Source organism: Engystomops pustulosus, chromosome 6, assembly GCF_040894005.1.
Source record: "Engystomops pustulosus chromosome 6, aEngPut4.maternal, whole genome shotgun sequence".
Lineage (NCBI taxonomy): Eukaryota > Metazoa > Chordata > Amphibia > Anura > Leptodactylidae > Engystomops > Engystomops pustulosus.
The window spans coordinates 179963948-179988234 of record NC_092416.1 but is presented as its reverse complement, the minus strand read 5'-3'; the positions used below and the strand labels follow the sequence as shown (position 1 = coordinate 179988234).

The following is a 24287-nucleotide window of genomic DNA, read 5'->3' as shown; positions in this document are numbered from 1 at the left end:
TTAAAGGCACCACGACACTATCTCCAAATGCTGAGATACTACAACTCCCAGCATGCCCTGACGGCGTCTAGATTGTAGGTGCTCCCCTATATGCAGTATCATTCTTTGTATCCAGCCTGGGGCCAGTGTTATTCTTATTTATAACTTCCTTTCATGATCCTCTGACCAGTAGATGGCGCCCTTCTGCTGTCTGTGATGGGCTCGGTGATTACATATATGAAGCCTAGAAAGGAAGGGTCCGCAGTGACCCCTAAGGCTCCGGCCAGATGGGTAGTAATCGCTTTGGGTGAACCACCTGCAAGCTCAACACATCAATTCTGGCTGCAGGTTGTACCCGCAGTGCAAACCTCAAGTGTGTTGCGCCAAAATATACCAAATTTCTACTTGTTTTATTCATCATCTCTTGCAGCGAAATTCTGCTCCAAAACCCATAAATGTAAATGTGCCCCTACTCCTGGCACTCGGGGGTCTCGCCTATGACTCTTCCACGTGCCCCGCTCCAGCCAGAAAGTGAGTGGCACTCAGCAAACATCATTTCCAGCTAACTGCTGCTCGTCCTCCTCCTCCCAGATCCTAAATCCAGACTTCCGATATCCTACCGGGACACCTGCCTTTTTAAAAATGTTTGTTTTCATTGCGTGAGGCGCTCGTGTGCCAGCTGAGATCATGTATGTCAATATTAGTACCTGCTGCCCAGCTCGGGAAATGTCAGACTCCCAAAAATCTTAACCCCTTGCAATCCAGGGCTGGTGGAGACGCCTCTGGCTGATTCATCTGGTTACTTTCTGATTTCAGTCTTTTCTGTAATGGAAGATCTCATCAACTTGGCGGAAGTATTACCTACATCTGGAGACAAAGGTGAGATGCCCTATAAGAGGTTCTCTGCCCCTTTAATAACCCAAATGGATCACCTTGGGGCTGGCTCCCAGCATGTCAGGATTACAGCCGGCTTTGCCAGGGTGTCAGATACTTTCCCTCCCAATTGTTGTTATATATGGTGACTCTTTAGATGTGAAGATGTGACTCTTCTGAGCATGAATGTGTGAGAAGGGAAGAAGCCCCTGCACCTGTCTCCCTCAATAAAACCCAGCATGGTCCCTCCTTCTCATCCCAGACGTCTACCTCGAGTTGCACACTCCCTACACATTAGATGATTGTCCTCCTGATCATATAACGTGTACAGGAGACTTCCTCATGTACATGTCACGGCTGAGCTCGGAGGACGTGTGAGATGTACGGGGTTAACCAGATCACGTCGTCTCCACATAATCCCGTAATTGCAAGATAATGTTATTTCAATCAGAAAGCAGTTGACTTGTGTGAATAGCGCGCGTCCCGTCCCCCCGGCCGGCTCCTCACACATGTGGCCACAGTAACTCCAACAAATTAATCCATTTACTGAAACCGCAGGCGTCACTTGTGAGAGAAGCGCGTGGTGACCTCTGAACGGATGCAGCGCGGGGTAATCCCCTCAAATTAGCCGGGCAAATAGAAGCATCACAGGTCCAGGAACAGAGGATGTGAGAGGCTTCCAGGACAGGAGGGCGAGTGTTACAGTAAGAGGACCCACAACCTGCGCTCAGCACCCCTCACATCCTGCCAGGAACCTTCTCCTCAACCTGAAAAACCCTCTAAATCTCTGGTACTTCTGCGAGGCTTCTCCTTTAACCATCGCTGTTTTCGAGACGTCCTGGAAAGGTACAGAAGGTTATTCCAAAATCCATCACACATCCTGACCCCACCACTCCAAACAGCCCGATCCTGTCCCCGAGCCAAGACAAACTCCAATTACCTCTGCCCTGATCTTTTGCTTTGAAAGGGGAACTTAGGCCTCGTAGTTACACATAAAGAGGACATTTTTGAGGGCAGATACTTTAATAGTGGTTTATATTTAGACTGTGTAGGACATGGTACGGCCCGGCACAACTCCCGTCTCTCATCTCTATCAGGGAGAACCTGTCATCCAGAAGTTACGTCTACTCAAGTATTTAGGGTTAGAGGTCCACAACGTGATTTATCCCATATGTCAGATTTCGGCTATTTCGACATCAACCTGCCCAAACTCTTTGATCTTAAGGAAGTTGAGCCACCACCAGAGCATGATGGAGGCGTCCTACCTACCTCTCCTTATCCAGAAGACAAGAGCCCAGTCTCCAAATCTATGCGGATTCCTCCACAAACCTGGAACACGTACGACCCGTCTCACGTGTCGCGTCGTCGCCTGCTCTGCCTAAATTTTCCCCAAGTAAAACCCTGCCACCAATTAAGAACAAAGCGATTCCCGAGGAGCGAGACTTGTCATGAGACTTCCCCGACAAATCCGCAGGAGATTATTTCCAGATTTTCCATTTTTTTATGGCCCGTGACGATAGGGAGACATCTGTGCGGTAGACGTGACCTCCACTCTTCTCATCCGTCTAATCTCAGGCGTCTGTGTCCATGGCCGACACCTACGACCCCGCCAGTTAGGGTAGAGCAGCGTCTGTTCAAAGCGCACAATTACGGCTCTAGGTTTTTTATTAAAAACGGAGAGAAACCAGAGGGAAGTGGGAAAACCTCTCCATTAGGAATGTTACGTTTTAGTCAATGGTAATCACTTACCGGGAAGGGGGGAGGGGCTTAATATATGTAAAGAGACCCCTCTAAAAAGGAGCATATTAACACAAAAATAACACGTGTCCTGGACCTCTGGGTCTAAACACAAACTACATCGACTCCATATATAATTTGTCTTAAATCAGTATATATATAATAATCTCTGCTGAGCTCCCGCCCCCCAGTCCTGACCGGCTAATACTGTCAATCCTGTCCGCTATGTACAGGGTGATGGGGGGGGGGGGGAGGTATTAAACATGTACAAAAACACAACATAAAGATTTGTTTTCTTAAAAAAAAAAAAAAAGTTATCTCAATGATTTACAGACGTAAAAATGTTAGGATTTTGCATTTTTTTTTTGCTTTTTTACAAATTATTAATCTTTCCTCATACCTAGCAGTCAGCACCTATCGGAAAGTAAGAAATAGAGGTGATGGGGGGGGGGGGAGGTAGGTAGCGCAGCATTAACCCTTTTGTTGTTGCTTGTTTGCAAAAATCTAATCTCCGCCCTGGAGGTGTTTTTGCACCACTAGGAACGGGGGAGGGGGGGGGGTGTCGTCTATCCCCCCCCCCCCCCAATTCCATCTCAATGCAGAAGAAGCCCCAGAGGGAACGGGAGAAATGTTTTTACAATTCATGACTCACGACGTAGGAGAGATACTGAACAGGTGCAAATTTCACAGCTTTCATGGCCATAAATCTCTCTGCAACAACCCCCGACCCCCCCCCTCATGCCCCCCCCCCTTCCCCGTCCTTCTCTCCGTCCTGTGATCTGGTGAATCAACTCTACAATATTAGGTGCAAACGCATCAGTCCCATGATTAAAAGTGACCCTGGTCCTCGCCGCCCTCATCTCGCTGCGAGTTTTCCAGGACTCCTTCCGGGAAAATATTGGAAATAAAAAAATAAAACAATTCTAAAATGGATAAAACCTATCTGCTCCAGACTCTACAGCAAGCAGCAATTACTGGTGGTCCCTCTCTCTTCTACGTATCTCTGGCTTCTCCCTCCTCGGAGCCTCTAGGCTTTCTTGCACTTCCCTTTCTTTTCCCGCTGTTGGAATTTTCTCAGCCGTCTGGCCCACGTGTCCCTCCACTGTATGACCAGGCTGGTCTTGTCCGCCACCACACCGTTCTGGTCTGGTAAGTCCTCGTCGTTGCCCAGGAGCAGGTACTTCTTCATAGGCTTCAGTTTTGGACATTTGCAGGCGATGTCTTTAGAACGGATCCAAAGGTTCTGGTCTCCTCGACGGATTCGATTGGTTCCTTGCTTGTAGACCGAGATGACGTTGACCGTGAACTTCCACCAATCTCCGACTTTGTCCGCTTTTAAGATATGGATCTGCACCGCTGGAAGAGAAGAGACACTGGGGCATTAGTCACTGGGAATAGCAGAAGCATCAGGTCTGGACACTACAAAGGAGACGTCCCGAATATCTGCCCCATCTATTGTTACATGACACAAGTTCTATTCCTCATCATTTACTAATATCCTCTACTTTATCTGCATCACCGGACAACACCAGCAGCTCCTGTAATACACACGTCATCTCCTGTTCTCCACCCGTGACACATGACCTGATGTTCCCAGCAACTGCTTTACACTGAGCGACTGCCAAAGGAACCAACAACCCGATGACATCTCCCCTCCCTGATCTCCAGGAACTTTATATCAGGACACAAGAATGGCCTGAACTGTATCCAGGAGGCTTCACTGCAGTACAGAGCAAGCGCTGTCATATAGGAAGAGACATCAGTATTATACTAGTTATATCCCTGCACATAGGGGGCAGTATTATAGTAGTTATATTCTTGTACATAGGGGGCAGTATTATAGTAGTTATATTCTTGTACATAGGGAGCAGTATTATAGTAGTTATATTCCTGTACATAGGGGGCAGTATTATAGTAGTTATATTCTTGTACATAGGGGGCAGTATTATAGTAGTTATATTCTTGTACATAGGGGCAGTATTATAGTAGTTATATTCCTGTACATAGGGGACAGTATTATAGTAGTTATATTCCTGTACATAGGGGGCAGTATTATAGTAGTTATATTCCTGTACATAGGGGGCAGTATTATAGTAATTATATTCTTGTACATAGGGGGCAGTATTATAGTAGTTATATTCCTGTACATAGGGGAGCAGTATTATAGTAGTTATATTCCTGTACATAGGGGGCAGTATTATAGTAGTTATATTCCTGTACATAGGGGGCAGTATTATAGTAATTATATTCTTGTACATAGGGGGCAGTATTATAGTAGTTATATTCCTGTACATAGGGGAGCAGTATTATAGTAGTTATATTCCTGTACATAGGGGGCAGTATTATAGTAGTTATTTCTGGGTTTTAGGGTGGTTTGGGAGATCCCAGGCATACACTGCAATGCTCTGTGTGTGTATATATATATATATATATATATATATATATATATATATATATATATATATATATATATACACAGGCGGTCCCCTACTTAAGAACACTCGACTTACATACGACCCCCAGTTACAAACGCACCTCTGGATATTGGTAATTTATTGTAATTTATTGTCCCAGGCTACAATAATCAGCTGTAACAGTTATCACAGGCGTCTGTAATGAAGCTTTAGTGCTAATCTTGATTCTTATGACAATCCAACATTTTTAAAATCCAATTGTCACAAAGACCAAAAAAGTTCTGGCTGGGATTACAATGATAAAATATTTCAGTTCCGACTTACATACAAATTCAACTTAAGAACAAACCTACAGACCCAATCTTGTATGTAACCCGGGGACTGCCTGTATATATATATAAATATATATATGGGTATATATGTGCATTTCACGGTAATAAGTGAGGGGGGGCTTCAGTTTTTGGATGGTGTTGTAGTGTGACACAGTGGGTGGTATTGGGGGCAGGGAGTGCAGTCCTATAGTCAGACACTGAGCAGTAACTCTCTCCCTGTTGGGCTCTGAAAATCCAGATAATTGGACATTTTATGCCTTATTATTACATTTCCACTGTCTGCAGAGTCATGTGCTGGTGGTTCTGGAGACGCCCCCTGCTGGAGGAGCAGACATATTATTATTGATGTGCATTACACTGGGGGCTGTGGATACAACTACACCACCGGATGTGCCGCTGACTCTGACCCCATCACTGTAAATGAATGAACTGTTTAACATTTGCAGCAGTTTCTCTGTTTTTGCAGACAGGGGGCAGCAGAGAGCATCTTCTTCCTGTGGCAGGTGAGCGTAGGCCTTGGCTTTACCTTCTATTCTTAGCTACAAAAGTTCTGCAAAGTTCAAAGAAATCGGACAAAAATCAAGCATCCGCACACAAAGGGGAAAACAGAACCAAATCTGCTCCAGCGCCCAGTGTGAACAGGCTCCTAATGTGATGCCGGACCTTGCATTATGCAGTAATGTTCTGGAGAACCTTCCCTATAGATCACATTTTCCTTCAGCCTTATATTAGCTGACGGGTTTATGGTCTAGTGTTACAGGAGAGGTGTATAGGGGATCCCCAAAGTGTCCATCCACCAGGCTAAGAGGAGGGTTTAGTTACCCCCGGGCATCTGCAGCCGCTCCGCACGGGAACACAAGAACCTTCCAGCTTCCCGCTGGGGGGAGGGCGGGAGACACCTTTGGAAAAATCAACATTCTCAATCCTAAAGTCTTCCAGAATTTCTTATTTCACCTTCCAGCTGTGAAAACATGAGTGCAGGCAGTGGATGTGTCACCGGCCGGGGAGGGGGTCCCATGAGAGACGCCCATGTACCAGCTCTGCCACACATGGGGTTACTCCATGTACACAGATGGGACGGGGCTCCTTACCTGTGCATCTGCTGGAGACGCCCACAATGGGACAGGATGGACTTTTGCATAACACCTTACACTTCTCTTCTTATGAGGAAAACGTGCATGCCCAGCCGAGCCGAGCATGCACGTGTGTAAGGGAAGTCATAGGGAATGTCTACCTGTTTTTGGCGGCTTTATAAAGTATTCCCTCTCTATCCACTTAATAGACCGCTGGGTGGGGGTCCGGTGGCAGCGGAGGATGCTTCCAAGATCTCTGCTTGCTGTTAGTGAATGGAAACTCTCTACATCGCTATGAGCTCCCTTGTGTGATGCAATGGGCACCTGGGTTCGCTGAATATCATCTGAATTGGATCCTATACAGAGATTGTGATGAATTGAACCCTTGAGAGGATGACCTGTAGCAGATATGACCTCTCCATAGGGATGTTATACACTATGGGGGCTGTGTGTCGCCCCCCGCCTCTTGTAGGGTCAGATAGTGTTAGTAAGCGAGGCGTAGCTGCGGGGCCTATCCTCCTAGATCCCCCCCCTCCACCCTTCCAGGCTCTCTGGGAAAGTTGGCAGCTCGCGCTTCCCCTCCATACAAAGCCGTGCCCTTCCAAGCCGCAGAGATCAGACACCAGCGGATTAACCGTGCGTCCAGGAAAAGGCGCCCTCACGCTGAGGTGAAATGGCTGCGGTTTGTAAGTGAGCGGACGTATTAAATGGAGCAGCAGGCGTCCCTTAGATGCCCATTTGAGGATTGCGGGGCACCCCCTGCGGGGAGGCAGAATGCGACATGTCAGGTTATTTTACTCTCCTCTTTCTGCAGCGGCGCAGGACGCAGGCGGTTTTTCTTGTCAGGACGCGGTGGCGGCTCGCCAAGGCCGTGTACAGAAAAGCTTGTCTTCTCATCTGCACCCGGGGAGGGAGAGCGAGGGCAGAGCGCACAGCGGGAGAAACTAAATAGTCGTCTCCGGTGCCCACTGCGCTCCCCATAGCCCTCGCTCCTGGCGCAGGGGGCAGCAGCCGATAACAATTCCCTTCTCGTCGCACCGGCCGTAAGAAATCTCACATTCCTGCAATGTCCCGTAAAACATAAGGATATAAATTGTCGCCACAGCAGATCTTAACGCGTCGTGAGAATGTGGGCGGAGACGAGCTAAATAAGGCCGATCATTCAATGCCCCCATAATGCTCCATTATCCCACTGGGCACCAATTAGTATGCAAATCCTACAACAGCCTTGTTTTTGGAAAGCTACTTAAACCTCCACGTCCCTTCCTTTATCTGGATGTACATCTCATTTGTGAAGGGATGGGAGTTATAAGTGCACGGCCGGGCCCCCAGACCTAACACTGAAACCGGGGAAAGATCACTAGCACTGAGATCAAATTGTATCCTGCCCCCTGCGGGCAGCATTGTATTCTGCATTACACAGACAATAATGTGTAATACTTCATATCACCTGCGGGGGGAGTGGAAGGGAAATAAAACGGAATGCAATACAGTGACCACAATCTCTATAGAGAGCGGGACAATGTGTAATACTCCATATCACCTGCGGGGGAGCTGTAAGGAAATCAGACGCTTATTACCAGGATACAGCAGCACACATTGCACTAACTGTATGGATCTTACACGGACCAGAATCTCTATACTGAGTGGGACAATGTGTAATACTCCATATCACCTGCGGGGGAGCTGTAGGGAAATCAGACGCTTACTCCCAGGATACAGCAGCACACATTGCACACTAACTGTATGGATCTTACCGTGACCACAATCTCTATAGAGAGCGGGACAATGTGTAATACTCCATATCACCTGCGGGGGAGCTGTAAGGAAATCAGACGCTTATTACCAGGATACAGCAGCACACATTGCACTAACTGTATGGATCTTACACGGACCAGAATCTCTATACTGAGTGGGACAATGTGTAATACTCCATATCACCTGCGGGGGAGCTGTAGGGAAATCAGACGCTTACTCCCAGGATACAGCAGCACACATTGCACACTAACTGTATGGATCTTACCGTGACTACAATCTCTATAGAGAGCGGGACAATGTGTAATACTCCATATCACCTGCGGGGGAGCTGTAGGGAAATCAGACGCTTATTACCAGGATACAGCAGCACCTCAGAGCGGGAGAATTTATAGCGGTCTTATAGATAAAACCCTGAAATCCCTGGCGATGTGATGAGATTTAGGATGAGACACTCACCGTAATCCTTCTTGCAGTACTTTTTCATGTTGATCTTCAGCTTCCCCTTTGATGCCTTGCAGTAAGTCTCACAATCTACGGAGAGAGAAAAATCCCGATCAATACGGAGCGCCGGGTGCGGATAGGTCAATCCCTGGCGGATTTTACCATGTAGAGATAACCTTTACCTGCCGAGTGTCTATAAACCCAATGTATGACACCTGGACCTGCAATCTCCTCCATCATCTCCAGCAGGAGGTGCCAGGCTTTCCCTGCTGCATGTGTGAATGGCGTCCTGCCTGTCCCTAGCATCCCATGCTTCTCAATTAGCCTGATAATGGATGACTGCTCCCACCAGGGCCAACGCCTCTCATTAACCCCACGGCCCAGAAACAAGTGAAGTTCAGCTCCGTGCACATTATCTGCCTATTATTCTGCTTGAGCAAGATTGATTGGAGGACAAATCACCACAAATAAGCCATGTAATTAGATTAGGCCTCATTATTGTTTTCAATCCCCCCCCCCCCACATCTTCTCCGAGCCGGGAGGTTCTGGAGGAAAGACTGGAAAAGACAGACAGACTACAATAATAACTAAGCTATAATGTCCAGGCCTGTAATAATGTGGGGGGTTTTTGTTTTTTTTTTGTCTCCTCAGTTGTCAAAACTGTCTTAAAATGGGTAAGAAGAAGAATGAAACCTTAAAATTTTAAAAGTTTAAAGATAGAAACGGGGAGGAGAAAAAAAAAATCCAAAAAGACAACAAAAAATAGTGAAATGGGAAAATAAAAATGTCAATTCAAAAAGACAAAAATCGTAAATAAATAAATGTAAAAAAATTCAAAAAGACAAAAATTTTAAATAAAATATACGGTAAATGTAAAAAAAAAAAAATCAAAAAGAAAAAAATTGTAAATAAGTATAAAAAATCCAAAAAGATCAAAATGGGTAAAGAAAAGAAATTTAGAAAATTTAGAAATTCAGCAGCAGCGTGCAGTGAAGAAGCCTTCAGCGTGTACTGTGGTCGTACAGGGAAGGTTATGAGGTTGCTTAGCAATTGCAAGGGTCCAAGTTGTTGTAACCTTGCTGTTGTAACCTGTTTGGGCCATCGCACATGGATGAGTTGTCCGATCCAAATTCTTTTCGGCTTTACTAGATTTAAGCCAACGTTAGGAATTGTCCTTGGAGAGTTCTGTAATCATAACCTTTGTGTATGATGTTATTAGCAGCAGGACTGTGAAAAAAATAGGTTGTTGCTTCTCTAAGTACAAACACTGCTGTGCCCTTTACATTCAGTGCACAGCAGTGTGAGGACACACCCAATGCTGGAGCTACAATCCTGGAATATAAATTCATATATTATCAAAAAAGGATAGATAGAAGGACGGGCACCATCCAAACCGACTCCAGACCTCCCACTACCGCAGGGATTAGCAGGCTGAACAGCAACAGGAAAAAAAGAGGTTTCCAGGGCGGCTCGACCAAGGTAAGTAGATCAATCACACCTGTGTGTGGTGTTAGTAGCAGCAGGACTGTGATGTATGAATTTATCACACAAGTGAAGAAACAGCGGTGGCACTCACCCTATGAGAATCCAAAAAAGTCCTTTATTCGTTTCGTCTCCGCACCTCTGCTTGAAATGAATAAAGGACTTTTTTTTGGATTCTCATAGGGTGAGTGCCAGCGCCGTTTCTTCACTTGTGTGATAAATTCATACATCACAGTCCTGCTGCTACTAACACCACACACGGCGATCTGATTACGCATCTCTCCAGGGACAGTGCATAAAGATTTTGGGCCACTAAATCCGTCTGACACCAAGTTTTCCCTGTAACACAAGAGTCTTCAGGACAGAGGTGAACCCGGCAGAGGAGGTCCTGATAATGTATAGCCATAGACTGGTAAAGATTGTCCATAAACTTCATGTGAAATATACTCAACTTCACTATACAAAAAAAAAAAAAATTCCTTCGGACACGACGACAGAGGCCACAAGGCCACCCTAGAGGTATGCGCACACCATGCCCTGTATTTTCATAAACTCTTATCCTGGCAATCCTGCGATGGTGGGAGATGGAAGCAATTAACAGCACGACGCGTCTTTCAAGCAAGGCCAGAAGAAAAAAAAAAACAAAAACACCCTTGGCCGCTCTTCCCGATACAGAGGGGAAAAATGTGCTACATCTCAGCGTAGAGGCGATATATCCCATAATTCAGCTTGTTGACGTGTGGGATGAAATCTGGAAATTTATGAGCTGAAAATACCAGTAAGTGTTGTCAGGAGAGCCGAGGAAACTGATGGATTGTTGTCTTCAGGGTTTTTATTGTAAAAAAACTAACAAACGGGAAACAAAAATTCTGTCGGCAAAATCCTTCTCAGAAGTTTGGCTCGTGGAATCTGTGACTTCTCTTATTTTTTGCATCGGTTTAATCTCCTTCCTTCCGAGACTGAAGAATTTGAGAGTTGCGACTGTCGGATGTTTCGGCCTCGGCTCGTCCTATTCAATAACATGGTCCAGTAGTTTTAATTAGCCGATAATTGGTTTTCTCTTCAAGTCGATACCCGGACTCTTGATAAGACTTCAGTAGCTCCAATATCCCAGAGCCTTTATCAGTCCAGGGGCTCCTGTGATGCTCCTCCGTAGACAATGGCCAGACATGATACGTCTCCTCGTGATGTTCGGACCGTTATTGACTCCTCTGAACTACTCGGTCGACAAAAAAAGTTTGAGAAGGACAAGTCTGAAGGCAACGCGTCCATAACCAAATCCAGCTGCACCTTCCACGTGAAGCTCAAGCCACAACGTTGAAGGTTTCTCTCTTTTCACGATCCGCCCCAATCCCGATGGGAAGAGTTGGAAGGGAAAGCGGACAAGCGGCAAGACTAGTATGCGAGTTACTGAACACGACATGGAGAAGCTTCACCATCTGAAGAGAAGACACAACACATATGGTCCCAATAGTCTTCCTACACTACTGGTTTCCCAAATTTCGAGGGAGAAACCACCGTGTCCTCCAGTAATATCTGTACAACCCCAAAACTGAAGAGTTATAGACATACCTGGAGCGCTAGAGAAGAAAGCTCCATTCTACAAACTCTGATTGATACGTGTCCCCAACAATGGCCGGACGGAGAACATAACGAGACCTTCCACCATTCAAATAAGTCGCCATTGTTCTTCTAAGAGAAGAGCCAGAACAAAGCGCTTTATATTAGAGCAGCGCGGAGTCTTCCACCTCCGGTGGTCTCTTTCACCTAAACCCTAACCCCCCCCTGTGAGAGCTCTGGACCATCTTATTGTCAGGAACTGGCCATTGTTCTTCTGTGCCATTCAGGGTTGACTTGTCTTAGACAGGAAGAATCAGTGAATTCTTTGGCTCCCTTTCTATAGGAATGTGTACGGAGGCAGTGGATGTATAGGATTAGACGCGAGGTCCATAGTGTCACCAGTCAGCGCTTTGCTCTCTATGTACAATGGAGAGGATTGTAGGAGGTGAACAGTGACATGGTGCAGAGGATGCTACAGGGGGCTGCGGAGGCTCTTAGATAATTAGCTTTGGACTCATTGTATCAGAACTTCAGGGATTGTTGATATTCCACGTTGAGGCTGATTTGTCTGGTGTTCTGTAGGTGTGTACAATATCTTCTTCTTTGGTCTATAGCCTCATCCATCAGAGGTCAGTGAGTTGTGCCTCCTCAGGTGAGTCCCGGGGTAGCAGAGCTGTGAGTGTGAGCACACAGGACGCATTCTCAGGCACTTACACAGAGCGCCGACCCTGCACCGAGCAAGTCATTGAATGTAATGAAATGCAAGCGGATAGAGAATTACTAATACTCAATGGAATCCTAGAAGCTCTGCCAAGAAAACGGCTCCAGCCCTGGATGAGGAGGCAGCCTGCGGCACGGGACCTTATCTGCCTCCATCAATAACTGAGGAGCCCACAGCGGACTGAGGAAGAAGCAGACAGATATGTAGTCAGTACACACAGGAAGGCCTCAGGAGGCAGCGCACAGCCGCCCAGGTCTGGGGTGGAGGGGGCGGCCTATCCATGAAACCGGGACCGAAAAAATGTCACAAACATAATGTGCTCCAATTTACACTCCCTATAAGAGCTCATAGTGCAGCGCTGGGAGAGGGACCCTTCTACGTATGAGATGATTCAGGGGAACCTATCATCAGCTGTGACCTTACAGACTGGAGAAATGTGTAATCAGACCTTTGTGTATGTTGATAGTAGCAGCAGGACTGTGATATATGGATTTATATTTCCAGCTTGTAGATTCTCCACATTAACGAAGATCCTCACACTGCTGTGATCTGTACTCTCTGCAGCCAGTGTAAGGTATTGTCCCTGGAGATATGTGTAATCGGACCTTTGTGTATGTTGTTAGTAGCAGCAGGACTGTGATATATGGATTTATATTCCAGTATTGTGGCTTCTCCAAGTGCACATATGGTGTATCCTCACACTTCTGTGCTCTGAGATCTCTGCAGCGAATGTAATGTAGGAGAGCTCTGTAATTATAACAGCAGGACTGTGAAAAAATAGCTTGTTGATTCTCTAAGTACACACACTGCTGTGCTCTTTAAATTCAGTGCACAGCAGTGTGAGGACGCACCCAAATGCCGAAGCTACAATCCTGGAATATAAATCCATATATCACAGTCCTGCTGCTACTAACAGCACAAGTAGCAGTCTGATTACACATCTCTCCAGGGACAGTACATAACAGTGTCTGCAGTCTGTATGGTCACACCTGCTGATAGGTTCCTTTTAGAGGTTCTCCACTTATAACCCTTTCCCCTCTCTGCGTTTGGTGCAGTACCAACATAATTATCATCATTTGGATGCTGAGGCCACCATGTCCGACAACGACCTTCAATGATTGTGTTATCCCAAGCAATTGACTGCTAACAGCGCCATCCTTGTCCGTAGGTTTTCTGTGGTTTTGCAGCTCAGAATAGATTGGAGCTGTAATAACAGGTAATGCTGTGATCCCCCCACTACATGTGATTATGTGATCCCTTACATGTCACCTGATACTGATTGTCAGGATGGAAGGTGACAGGTCCCGCTGCTCAGCCTGTAACAGTCCTGACACAGGGTGATCTCTTGTCACGGATTAATGGCGGTGCGTTCAGATAGTCAGGCACATTCCCTGCTCAAACAAGCGCCTGAGGGGCCTCATCCTCCACATGCAGGCGTCACTCAGCGCTGAGCTCCAGATTGTGTCTCTAATCCTCTCAGATGTCTCAGGGATTATCATGACAACAGTCCTACACAAGAGGTGTCACTGCCCCCCATGCTATACACAGGCCGCCATGCTATACACTGCCCCCCATGCTATACACAGGCCGCCATGCTATACACTGCCTGCCCATGCTATACAACGCCCGCCCATGCTATACACTGCCCCCCATGCTATACACCGCTCGCCCATGCTATAGACTGCCCCCCATGCTATACACTGCCCCCATGCTATACACTGTCCCCCATGCTATACACCTCCCCCCATGCCATACACCGCTCCCCATGCTATACACCTCCCCCATGCTATACACTGCCCCCCCTGCTATACACTGCCCCCCATGCTATACACTGCCCCCATACTATACACTGCCCCCCATGCTATACACCTCCCCCCATGCCATACACCGCTCCCCATGCTATACACTGTCCCCCATGCTATACACCGCTCCCCATGCTATACACTGCCCCCCAGGTGGTGTATCTAAGCCCATGCTGTGAGGTGCTGTGTAGTGGATGACATGTAGCAGTGCTAGGTGTACGGCAGGTATTGGGAGGGGGCTGTACATGATGATACAGAATTGATCCATTGTTTCTGGACGTCTTCTGCGTCCTGAGCTCCAGGCGGTCAGGGCCCTGTCTACACTCAGCTTCTTACTGTCTCCTTTCATTGTCAGCTAATCCACGTCTCCTCAGTGTCAGGAGGCTGCAGCGTATGAGGGGCTGCTGAACCATATCCCGCAGGTCCCAACACGAGCAACAATCCAACACGGCCTGATACATAAGTGCGACCATGGTGGAGGGAGACGTTCATCATCCGCTCATCATCCGCTCATCATCCCAGGGTCCAGGATGGGCTCCCACACATCACCAGACATTAAATCCCCCAATGTATTCTACACCTGCACCCTGACAGGAGGCTCCTCCAAAACATACATCCTGTGTAGGGGATGCGGTGTATAGTATATATGTCCTGTGTAGGGGATGCGGTGTATAGTATATATGTCCTGTGTAGGGGATGCGGTGTATAGTATATATGTCCTGTGTAGGGGATGCAGTGTATAGTATATATGTCCTGTGTAGGGGATGCGGTGTATAGTATATATGTCCTGTGTAGGGGATGCGGTGTATAGTATATATGTCCTGTGTAGGGGATGTAGTGTATAGTATATATGTCCTGTGTAGGGGATGCGGTGTATAGTATATATGTCCTGTGTATGGGGATGCGGTGTATAGTATATATGTCCTGTGTAGGGGATGCAGTGTATAGTATATATGTCCTGTGTAGGGGATGCGGTGTATAGTATATATGTCCTGTGTAGGGGGTGCGGTGTATAGTATATATGTCCTGTGTAGGGGATGCGGTGTATAGTATATATGTCCTGTGTAGGGGATGTGGTGTATAGTATATATGTCCTGTGTAGGGGATGCGGTGTATAGTATATATGTCCTGTGTAGGGGATGCGGTGTATAGTACATATGTCCTGTGTAGGGGATGTGGTGTATAGTATATATGTCCTGTGTAGGGGATGCAGTGTATAGTATATATGTCCTGTGTAGGGGATGCGGTGTATAGTATATATCTCCTGTGTAGGGGATGCGGTGTATAGTATATGTCCTGTGTAGGGGATGCGGTGTATAGTACATATGTCCTGTGTAGGGGATGCGGTGTATAGTATATATGTCCTGTGTAGGGGATGTGGTGTATAGTATATATGTCCTGTGTAGGGGATGTGGTGTATAGTATATATGTCCTGTGTAGGGGATGCGGTGTATAGTATATATGTCCTGTGTAGGGGATGCGGTGTATAGTACATATGTCCTGTGTAGGGGATGTAGTGTATAGTATATATGTCCTGTGTAGGGGATGCGGTGTATAGTATATATGTCCTGTGTAGGGGATGCGGTGTATAGTATATATGTCCTGTGTAGGGGATGTAGTGTATAGTATATATGTCCTGTGTCGGGGATGCGGTGTATAGTACATATGTCCTGTGTAGGGGATGCGGTGTATAGTATATATGTCCTGTGTAGGGGATGCAGTGTATAGTATATATGTCCTGTGTAGGGGATGCGGTGTATAGTATATATGTCCTGTGTAGGGGATGCGGTGTATAGTACATATGTCCTGTGTAGGGGATGTGGTGTATAGTATATATGTCCTGTGTATGGGGATGCGGTGTATAGTATATATGTCCTGTGTAGGGGATGTGGTGTATAGTATATATGTCCTGTGTAGGGGATGCGGTGTATAGTATATATGTCCTGTGTAGGGGATGCGGTGTATAGTACATATGTCCTGTGTAGGGGATGTGGTGTATAGTATATATGTCCTGTGTAGGGGATGCGGTGTATAGTATATATGTCCTGTGTGGGGGATGGGATGTATAGTATATATGTCCTGTGTAGGAGATGCGGTGTATAGTATATATGTCCTGTGTAGGGGATGCGGTGTATAGTATATATGTCCTGTGTAGGGGATGCGGTGTATAGTATATATCTCCTGTGTAGGGGATGCGGTGTATAGTATATATCTCCTGTGTAGGGGATGCAGTGTATAGTATATATGTCCTGTGTAGGGGATGCGGTGTATAGTATATATGTCCTGTGTAGGGGATGTAGTGTATAGTATATATGTCCTGTGTAGGGGATGCGGTGTATAGTATATATGTCCTGTGTAGGGGATGCGGTGTATAGTATATATCTCCTGTGTAGGGGATGCGGTGTATAGTATATATCTCCTGTGTAGGGGATGCAGTGTATAGTATATATGTCCTGTGTAGGGGATGCGGTGTATAGTATATATGTCCTGTGTAGGGGATGCAGTGTATAGTATATATGTCCTGTGTAGGGGATGCGGTGTATAGTATATATGTCCTGTGTAGGGGATGCGGTGTATAGTATATATGTCCTGTGTAGGAGATGCAGTGTATAGTATATATGTCCTGTGTAGTGGATGCGGTGTATAGTACATATGTCCTGTGTAGGGGATGCGGTGTATAGTATATATGTCCTGTGTAGGGGATGCGGTGTATAGTATATATCTCCTGTGTAGGGGATGCGGTGTATAGTATATATGTCCTGTGTAGGGGATGTGGTGTATAGTATATATGTCCTGTGTAGGGGATGCGGTGTATAGTATATATGTCCTGTGTAGGGGATGCGGTGTATAGTATATATGTCCTGTGTAGGGGATGCGGTGTATAGTATATATGTCCTGTGTAGGGGATGTGGTGTATAGTATATATGTCCTGTGTAGGGGATGCGGTGTATAGTATATATGTCCTGTGTAGGGGATGCGGTGTATAGTACATATGTCCTGTGTAGGGGATGTGGTGTATAGTATATATGTCCTGTGTATGGGGATGCGGTGTATAGTATATATGTCCTGTGTAGGGGATGTGGTGTATAGTATATATGTCCTGTGTAGGGGATGCGGTGTATAGTATATATGTCCTGTGTAGGGGATGCGGTGTATAGTACATATGTCCTGTGTAGGGGATGTGGTGTATAGTATATATGTCCTGTGTAGGGGATGCGGTGTATAGTATATATGTCCTGTGTGGGGGATGGGATGTATAGTATATATGTCCTGTGTAGGAGATGCGGTGTATAGTATATATGTCCTGTGTAGGGGATGCGGTGTATAGTATATATGTCCTGTGTAGGGGATGCGGTGTATAGTATATATCTCCTGTGTAGGGGATGCGGTGTATAGTATATATCTCCTGTGTAGGGGATGCAGTGTATAGTATATATGTCCTGTGTAGGGGATGCGGTGTATAGTATATATGTCCTGTGTAGGGGATGTAGTGTATAGTATATATGTCCTGTGTCGGGGATGCGGTGTATAGTATATATGTCCTGTGTAGGGGATGCGGTGTATAGTATATATGTCCTGTGTAGGGGATGCAGTGTATAGTATATATGTCCTGTGTAGGGGATGTAGTGTATAGTATATATGTCCTGTGTAGGGGATGCAGTGTATAGTATATATGTCCTGTGTAGGGGATGCGGTGTATAGTATATATGTCCTGTGTAGGGGATGCGGTGTATAGTATATATGTCCTGTGTAGGAGATGCAGTGTATAGTATATATGTCCTGTGTAGGAGATGCAGTGTATAGTATATATGTCCTGTGTAGGGGATGCGGTGTATAGTATATATGTCCTGTGTAGGGGATGCGGTGTATAGTATATATGTCCTGTGTAGGGGATGTGGTGTATAGTATATATGTCCTGTGTAGGGGATGCGGTGTATAGTATATATGTCCTGTGTATGGGGATGCGGTGTATAGTATATATGTCCTGTGTAGGGGATGCGGTGTATAGTATATATGTCCTGTGTAGGGGATGCGGTGTATAGTATATATGTCCTGTGTAGGGGATGCGGTGTATAGTATATATGTCCTGTGTAGGAGATGCGGTGTATAGTATATATGTCCTGTGTAGGGGATGCGGTGTATAGTATATATGTCCTGTGTAGGGGATGCGGTGTATAGTATATATGTCCTGTGTAGGGGATGCGGTGTATAGTATATATGTCCTGTGTAGGGGATGCGGTGTATAGTATATATGTCCTGTGTAGGGGGTGCGGTGTATAGTATATATGTCCTGTGTAGGGGATGCGGTGTATAGTATATATGTCCTGTGTAGGGGATGCGGTGTATAGTATATATGTCCTGTGTAGGGGATGCGGTGTATAGTATATATGTCCTGTGTAGGGGATGTAGTGTATAGTATATATGTCCTGTGTAGGGGATGCGGTGTATAGTATATATCTCCTGTGTAGGGGATGCGGTGTATAGTATATATGTCCTGTGTATGGGGATGCGGTGTATAGTATATATCTCCTGTGTAGGGGATGTAGTGTATAGTATATATCTCCTGTGTAGGGGATGCAGTGTATAGTATATATGTCCTGTGTAGGGGATGCGGTGTATAGTATATATGTCCTGTGTAGGGGATGCGGTGTATAGTATATATGTCCTGTGTAGGGGATGCAGTGTATAGTATATATGTCCTGTGTAGGGGATGCGGTGTATAGTATATATGTCCTGTGTATGGGGATGCGGTGTATAGTATATATCTCCTGTGTAGGGGGTGCGGTGTATAGTATATATGTCCTGTGTAGGGGATGCAGTGTATAGTATATATGTCCTGTGTAGGGGATGCGGTGTATAGTATATATGTCCTGTGTAGGGGATGCGGTGTATAGTATATATGTCCTGTGTGGGGGATGGGATGTATAGTATATATGTCCTGTGTAGGGGATGCAGTGTATAGTATATATGTCCTGTGTAGGGGATGCGGTGTATAGTATATATGTCCTGTGTAGGGGGTGCGGTGTATAGTATATATGTCCTGTGTAGGGGATGCGGTGTATAGTATATATGTCCTGTGTAGGGGATGCGGTGTATAGTATATATGTCCTGTGTAGGGGATGCGGTGTATAGTATATATGTCCTGTGTAGGGGATGCAGTGTATAGTATATATGTCCTGTGTAGGGGATGCGGTGTATAGTATATATGTCCTGTGTATGGGGATGCGGTGTATAGTATATATCTCCTGTGTAGGGGATGCAGTGTATAGTATATATGTCCTGTGTAGGGGGTGCGGTGTATAGTATATATGTCCTGTGTATGGGGATGCGGTGTATAGTATATATCTCCTGTGTAGGGGGTGCGGTGTATAGTATATATGTCCTGTGTAGGGGATGCAGTGTATAGTATATATGTCCTGTGTAGGGGATGCGGTGTATAGTATATATGTCCTGTGTAGGGGATGCGGTGTATAGTATATATGTCCTGTGTAGGGGATGTGATATACGGTATATTACACGTGCAGTAATAACATGGTGGCCGCTGTGTAGCAGATGCTCGGGGGTGACAGGCTTGAGGCCTAGCAGACCAGTGTTTATGTACAAATTCTTCTATAATTGAGTTTATGCGATTAACAAAATATTTACCTGAAATTGATTCAAAATTTCGTTTTTCCCCCCATTCTGCAGATGAAAATAATTTTACGCCAATTAAAGATCCGGCTGACTTTGTAATTTCCCAAAATATGTCTGAGCACAAGCATGAGCGGGCGAGTGCTATCACCTGGCGCTACGTGACGGGAAACGGGATGAAAAGCCCCAAAAGCAAAGTGCACAAATGTTAATCTAAGACACAGATTTGGAAGAATCCAGTATGCACACATAAAAACTTTCCATGGGAATAACTCATGGTATTGTGTCCCCCCTGTAAGGACTTACCTGCGGGCTCCTCTGTGCTGCTGGCTGCCGTAGTGGGCGGAGCCACTGGGATCTCTATAGAATTCCGGGAGAGAAAGTGAGAGACACAATGTTACAATCTCCATATGGCACAGGGACAATGCAGCACTGCTATTGGTTGTTAGTCTCCCCTCGGGAGTCGGGGGGCGCTCTCTGCGGCTACTTGCTGGCAGGATTAATGGAAGCGAGGGATGAGTGAAAGTCAGGACATAGAAGGGAAGAGGAAAAAGAGGAGAAAAATGGGAATGGAATGAAGTTCATGACATTTTTACAGATTTTTCAGGTTTTGTTTTTGGTTTTGTGTAATCATCGTATAATGAACAGCTTCTCCTATATCTCTGCTTGCCGGCAGTGAATGTGAACACTACACATGTAAGTGGAACAGGCCTGTTCATTATAGGCTGATAGAACTTTATTAACACAACACAACAAAGTATAGCATAGATGTCATGTTGTGTAGCGGGAAGTGTATGCTGTACAGATACATAATAGGATCTGCCACCTCCATTATATACAGAGATATCAGAACCGACTCACATGGACCCGACCCGAAACTACAGGGAGGCACAAGGCATGATGCGGATAACTTCACTTGGTCTGTGTATCTAATCTCATCATATATGATACTTTATTCTTTGCAGTGTATCTAATCCTATCCTGTGTGATACTGTCTGCTGAGGTGGTGTATCTAATCCTTTCCTGTGTGATACTATTAAGATTGTACCTAATCCTATCCTGTGTGATACTGTCTGCTGAACTGTGTATCTAATCCTATCCTGTGTGATACTGTCTGCTGAACTGTGTATCTAATCCTATCCTGTGTGATACTGGCTGCTGAGCTGTGTATCTAATCCTATGATGTGTGATACTGTCTGCTGAACTGTGTATCTAATCCTATCCTGTGTGATACTGACTGCTGAGCTCTGTATCTAATCCTATTATGTGTGATACTGTCTGCTGAGCTGTGTATCTAATCCTATCCTGTGTGATACTGTCTACTGAGCTGTGTATCTAATCATATCATGTGTGATACTGTTTGCTGAACTGTGTATCTAATCCTATCCTGTGTGATACTGACTGCTGAGCTCTGTATCTAATCCTATTATGTGTGATACTGTCTGCTGAGCTGTGTATCTAATCCTATCCTGTGTGATACTGTCTACTGAGCTGTGTATCTAATCATATCATGTGTGATACTGTTTGCTGAACTGTGTATCTAATCCTATCCAGTGTGATACTGCTGAGCTGTGTATCTAATCCTCTCATGTGATACGGTCTGCTGAGCTGTGTATCTAATCCTATCCTTTATGGGTGATACTGTCTTTTACCCTCCTAATCAGCTGAGTTAATATATCTAATGCCATCATGTGTGATACTGCTGTATCTAAGCTTATGCTGTCTGGTCAGGATATATATTTGCAGGCAGTATAAGATAAGTAGATGGGGTCGGGTCCATAGTAAGACGAGCAGCATACACCTGGTCATAGCATTGGGATACAGGGGTACAGGGCGCTGCTGAATAACAAAACACGTAACACAGTGACAACACATACTTATGCAGGGGGCAATGGGCGAGCGGCTTTGCTGGTAGCCCTTGGCACATCGATTGCACGTTATACCAGTCACACCATCTTTGCAAGGACATTGCCCTGTGGTCTGATTACAGGTTTTGCCGGCCGCACCAACCGGATGGCAGTCGCAGGCTGCGGGGGGAACAGAGGAGAAGGGGTTGGAAAACAGCACAAGGTCAGAAAGCAAAACCTAAAACCACATTACACAGGAGAGGGAGCAGGGGAACAGCAGGAGGGCTCTATATCATGCAAGCCTCTACTCAAGCACAATCACTATGGACTATTACACGCTATAACATTTATACTATTATTATTACCTTTATTCTTTTTACTTTCACCATAATATTTTTGGCAATTTTTAATTTTTTTTTTGGAAACAAGAAAATGCACTGACATTATGATCATTACTATCATCATCTGTGTGTGAGCGGTGGCCTGTCAGTATAATGCTGACACACGTCCTATAACACCCCCACACACAGCAGAAGGGGGTTACATTCCTCTTGATCAAACACAAAGTATTTAATAAAAAGTTTGACACTTTCGAATGTCCTTTGTTTCAACTCTCCACCGGATCTGGAGATCTCCGCTTGCTGTCAGTGACTGTAAAGCTCTCCTGGTCTGATGCTTTGTGGTATGCAGTCAGGACAGGGGACACACTTCCATACAGTTTTGGATAATATTGGGACATGCCCCATGTTACGTAGGTATGACAGGACACACAGCTCTACACCACAGCGTGCACACTTTACATTCTGTAGACAGCAAGCAGAGATCTTGACATTGAGGGCGCGTTCACACGTTGCGTTTTGCGCTGCGTTTTCATTGCGTTTGAAACACATATACAACAGCTGAGGAGGGGTGATTTGCCTAATTACATCACTGTTAACATTTCAGTTTACAAAATGCACCGTAAACGCAATGTTAACACATGCGTTAACATTGCATTTACAAACATAAACGGTAATGTCATTAGGCAAATCACCTCTCATCAGCTGTTGTATATGCGTTTCAAACGCAATGAAAACGCGACCAAAACTCAACGTGTGAACGCGCCCTGAGTCATCATCCCCTGGAATGTCTCCCTGGGAGGTGAGAGGTTAAAGCACCTGCTTGCTGGCACAGGTGCAGGGAGCAATGCGGATCCTACATGCACACATCACACCTGGCACGTCACCCGCGCGTACATCTGTAAGACAAGAACGCGCTGAAAGGTCACGCGATATATTTATAGAAAAGTGACAAAAGGGACAAAGGTCATAGGGATGGGGCGGTTATTTATAGGGCCAGACAGGTCAGAATGAAGCCATATATAGCTTAGGAAGAGTCCGGCTCATATCCATGACCTATGACATGAGCCCCGGATCAGCTGGAACCAAGGTTCTGGTTTCGGATTATAAAAGAAAATTTTATCTTTCAAACCACATCAGTCTTGTGTCTCCATGGGCTACACAGACCGTTATATGGGAAGGTGAATCCATAGTTAGGAATGTGAGCAACAGAGAAAGATCCAATTCTGTCTATATCTCTGGTTCTGTAGAACCACAAGCGTGATGTGAAATGCAATTTTTTAATCTTATTAATCTGATACCAGAACTGTGGTTCTAGTAGCTATATAACCCCAGATATAGGCATCTAGTGTCACTCTCCCCCTGCAGCCTCTATACCAGAGACGAGTCAGGCTGAGAGGCTGGAGGGGCGGCATCATGTTACATCCCCATATATTGAGCTTTACAGTACTGGTGTCAGAATGGAGAAGCTAATCTCATTGTTCACAGCGGATGCCGGAGGGTCTGTGAGTTACACACTATGGGATTAGCTCACATTCCCAGCTATAGCTCTATATCTCCGCTTCTGTAGCCTTAACCTTGTGCAGTTTTAAAGATGGAATTCACTTCTTTAATCTGATACCAGAATCATGGTTGATTGGAAAGGCCATGAGGCCACTACTGTGTAATACTGTATATATAATCATACCCTGCAGCAGGGATGACAAGGCCGTGATATCTGCTGAGGCACCTTGGGGATGGAGAGCAGGTTAGTAAGTGGCCGCGATGCAGTTTTGGCACCGCTGCTGGTTAGTGACATCACTCCAGAGTTTCCCTTTAAGATCTGGCTCTGCATCAGAGACTAAGGGGTTAACAGGTGAAAGCTACGCAGGATTGGTTTTGTCCAGGTGGATTAAAGCGATCAAAACTTTTCTATTGAGATGGGACAAAGACGCAGCCGGAACGTAGGGACGGCCGGAAACTGGATTCCTGGCAGCTCCCTGCATGTCCCTGGCGTCTGATAGCAATTAATAAGAGGCTTTAGGTTGGCAGACAGGGGGTTACAGCTGATGCAGGGGTCGTCCCTGGATGGATCTAATTTCAGGATTGTCCCAGAGTCTGAAATATTATACGGATGAGATTAATCCGAGGAAGGAATTATAATAAACTCACCTTCTCTGTACAACTACAATACAGAGGTATCAGGACAATGGAGGTGACGCTACCTGCAGGCTGCAGGGGACTGGTGATAGATTACTGCCGTCCTGTACTAATACCGCCATCATAACAGTAATACCGCCATCCTATACTAATACCGCCA

At 45.7% G+C, this 24287-nt stretch overlaps 1 protein-coding gene across 5 annotated transcripts in view; it reads right to left on the bottom strand.

The window, feature by feature from the left end:
* Positions 1–3344: 3344 nt before the first annotated feature.
* The window catches only part of NTN1 (netrin 1), a 249596-nt gene continuing 228653 nt past the window's right edge, over positions 3345–24287 (bottom strand). For 4 of the 5 annotated variants that reach the window (XM_072112622.1, XM_072112623.1, XM_072112624.1 and 1 more), the window contains 4 exons: positions 21681–21830; positions 20110–20163; positions 8623–8697; positions 3345–3945 (listed from right to left, as the gene is read on the bottom strand). In XM_072112622.1, the coding sequence (XP_071968723.1) occupies positions 3617–3945; positions 8623–8697; positions 20110–20163; positions 21681–21830 (608 nt within the window). In that variant the 3' untranslated portion in view covers positions 3345–3616. The remainder of the gene's footprint in view (positions 3946–8622; positions 8698–20109; positions 20164–21680; positions 21831–24287) is intronic. The other variant, XM_072112626.1, reaches the window with a different exon arrangement.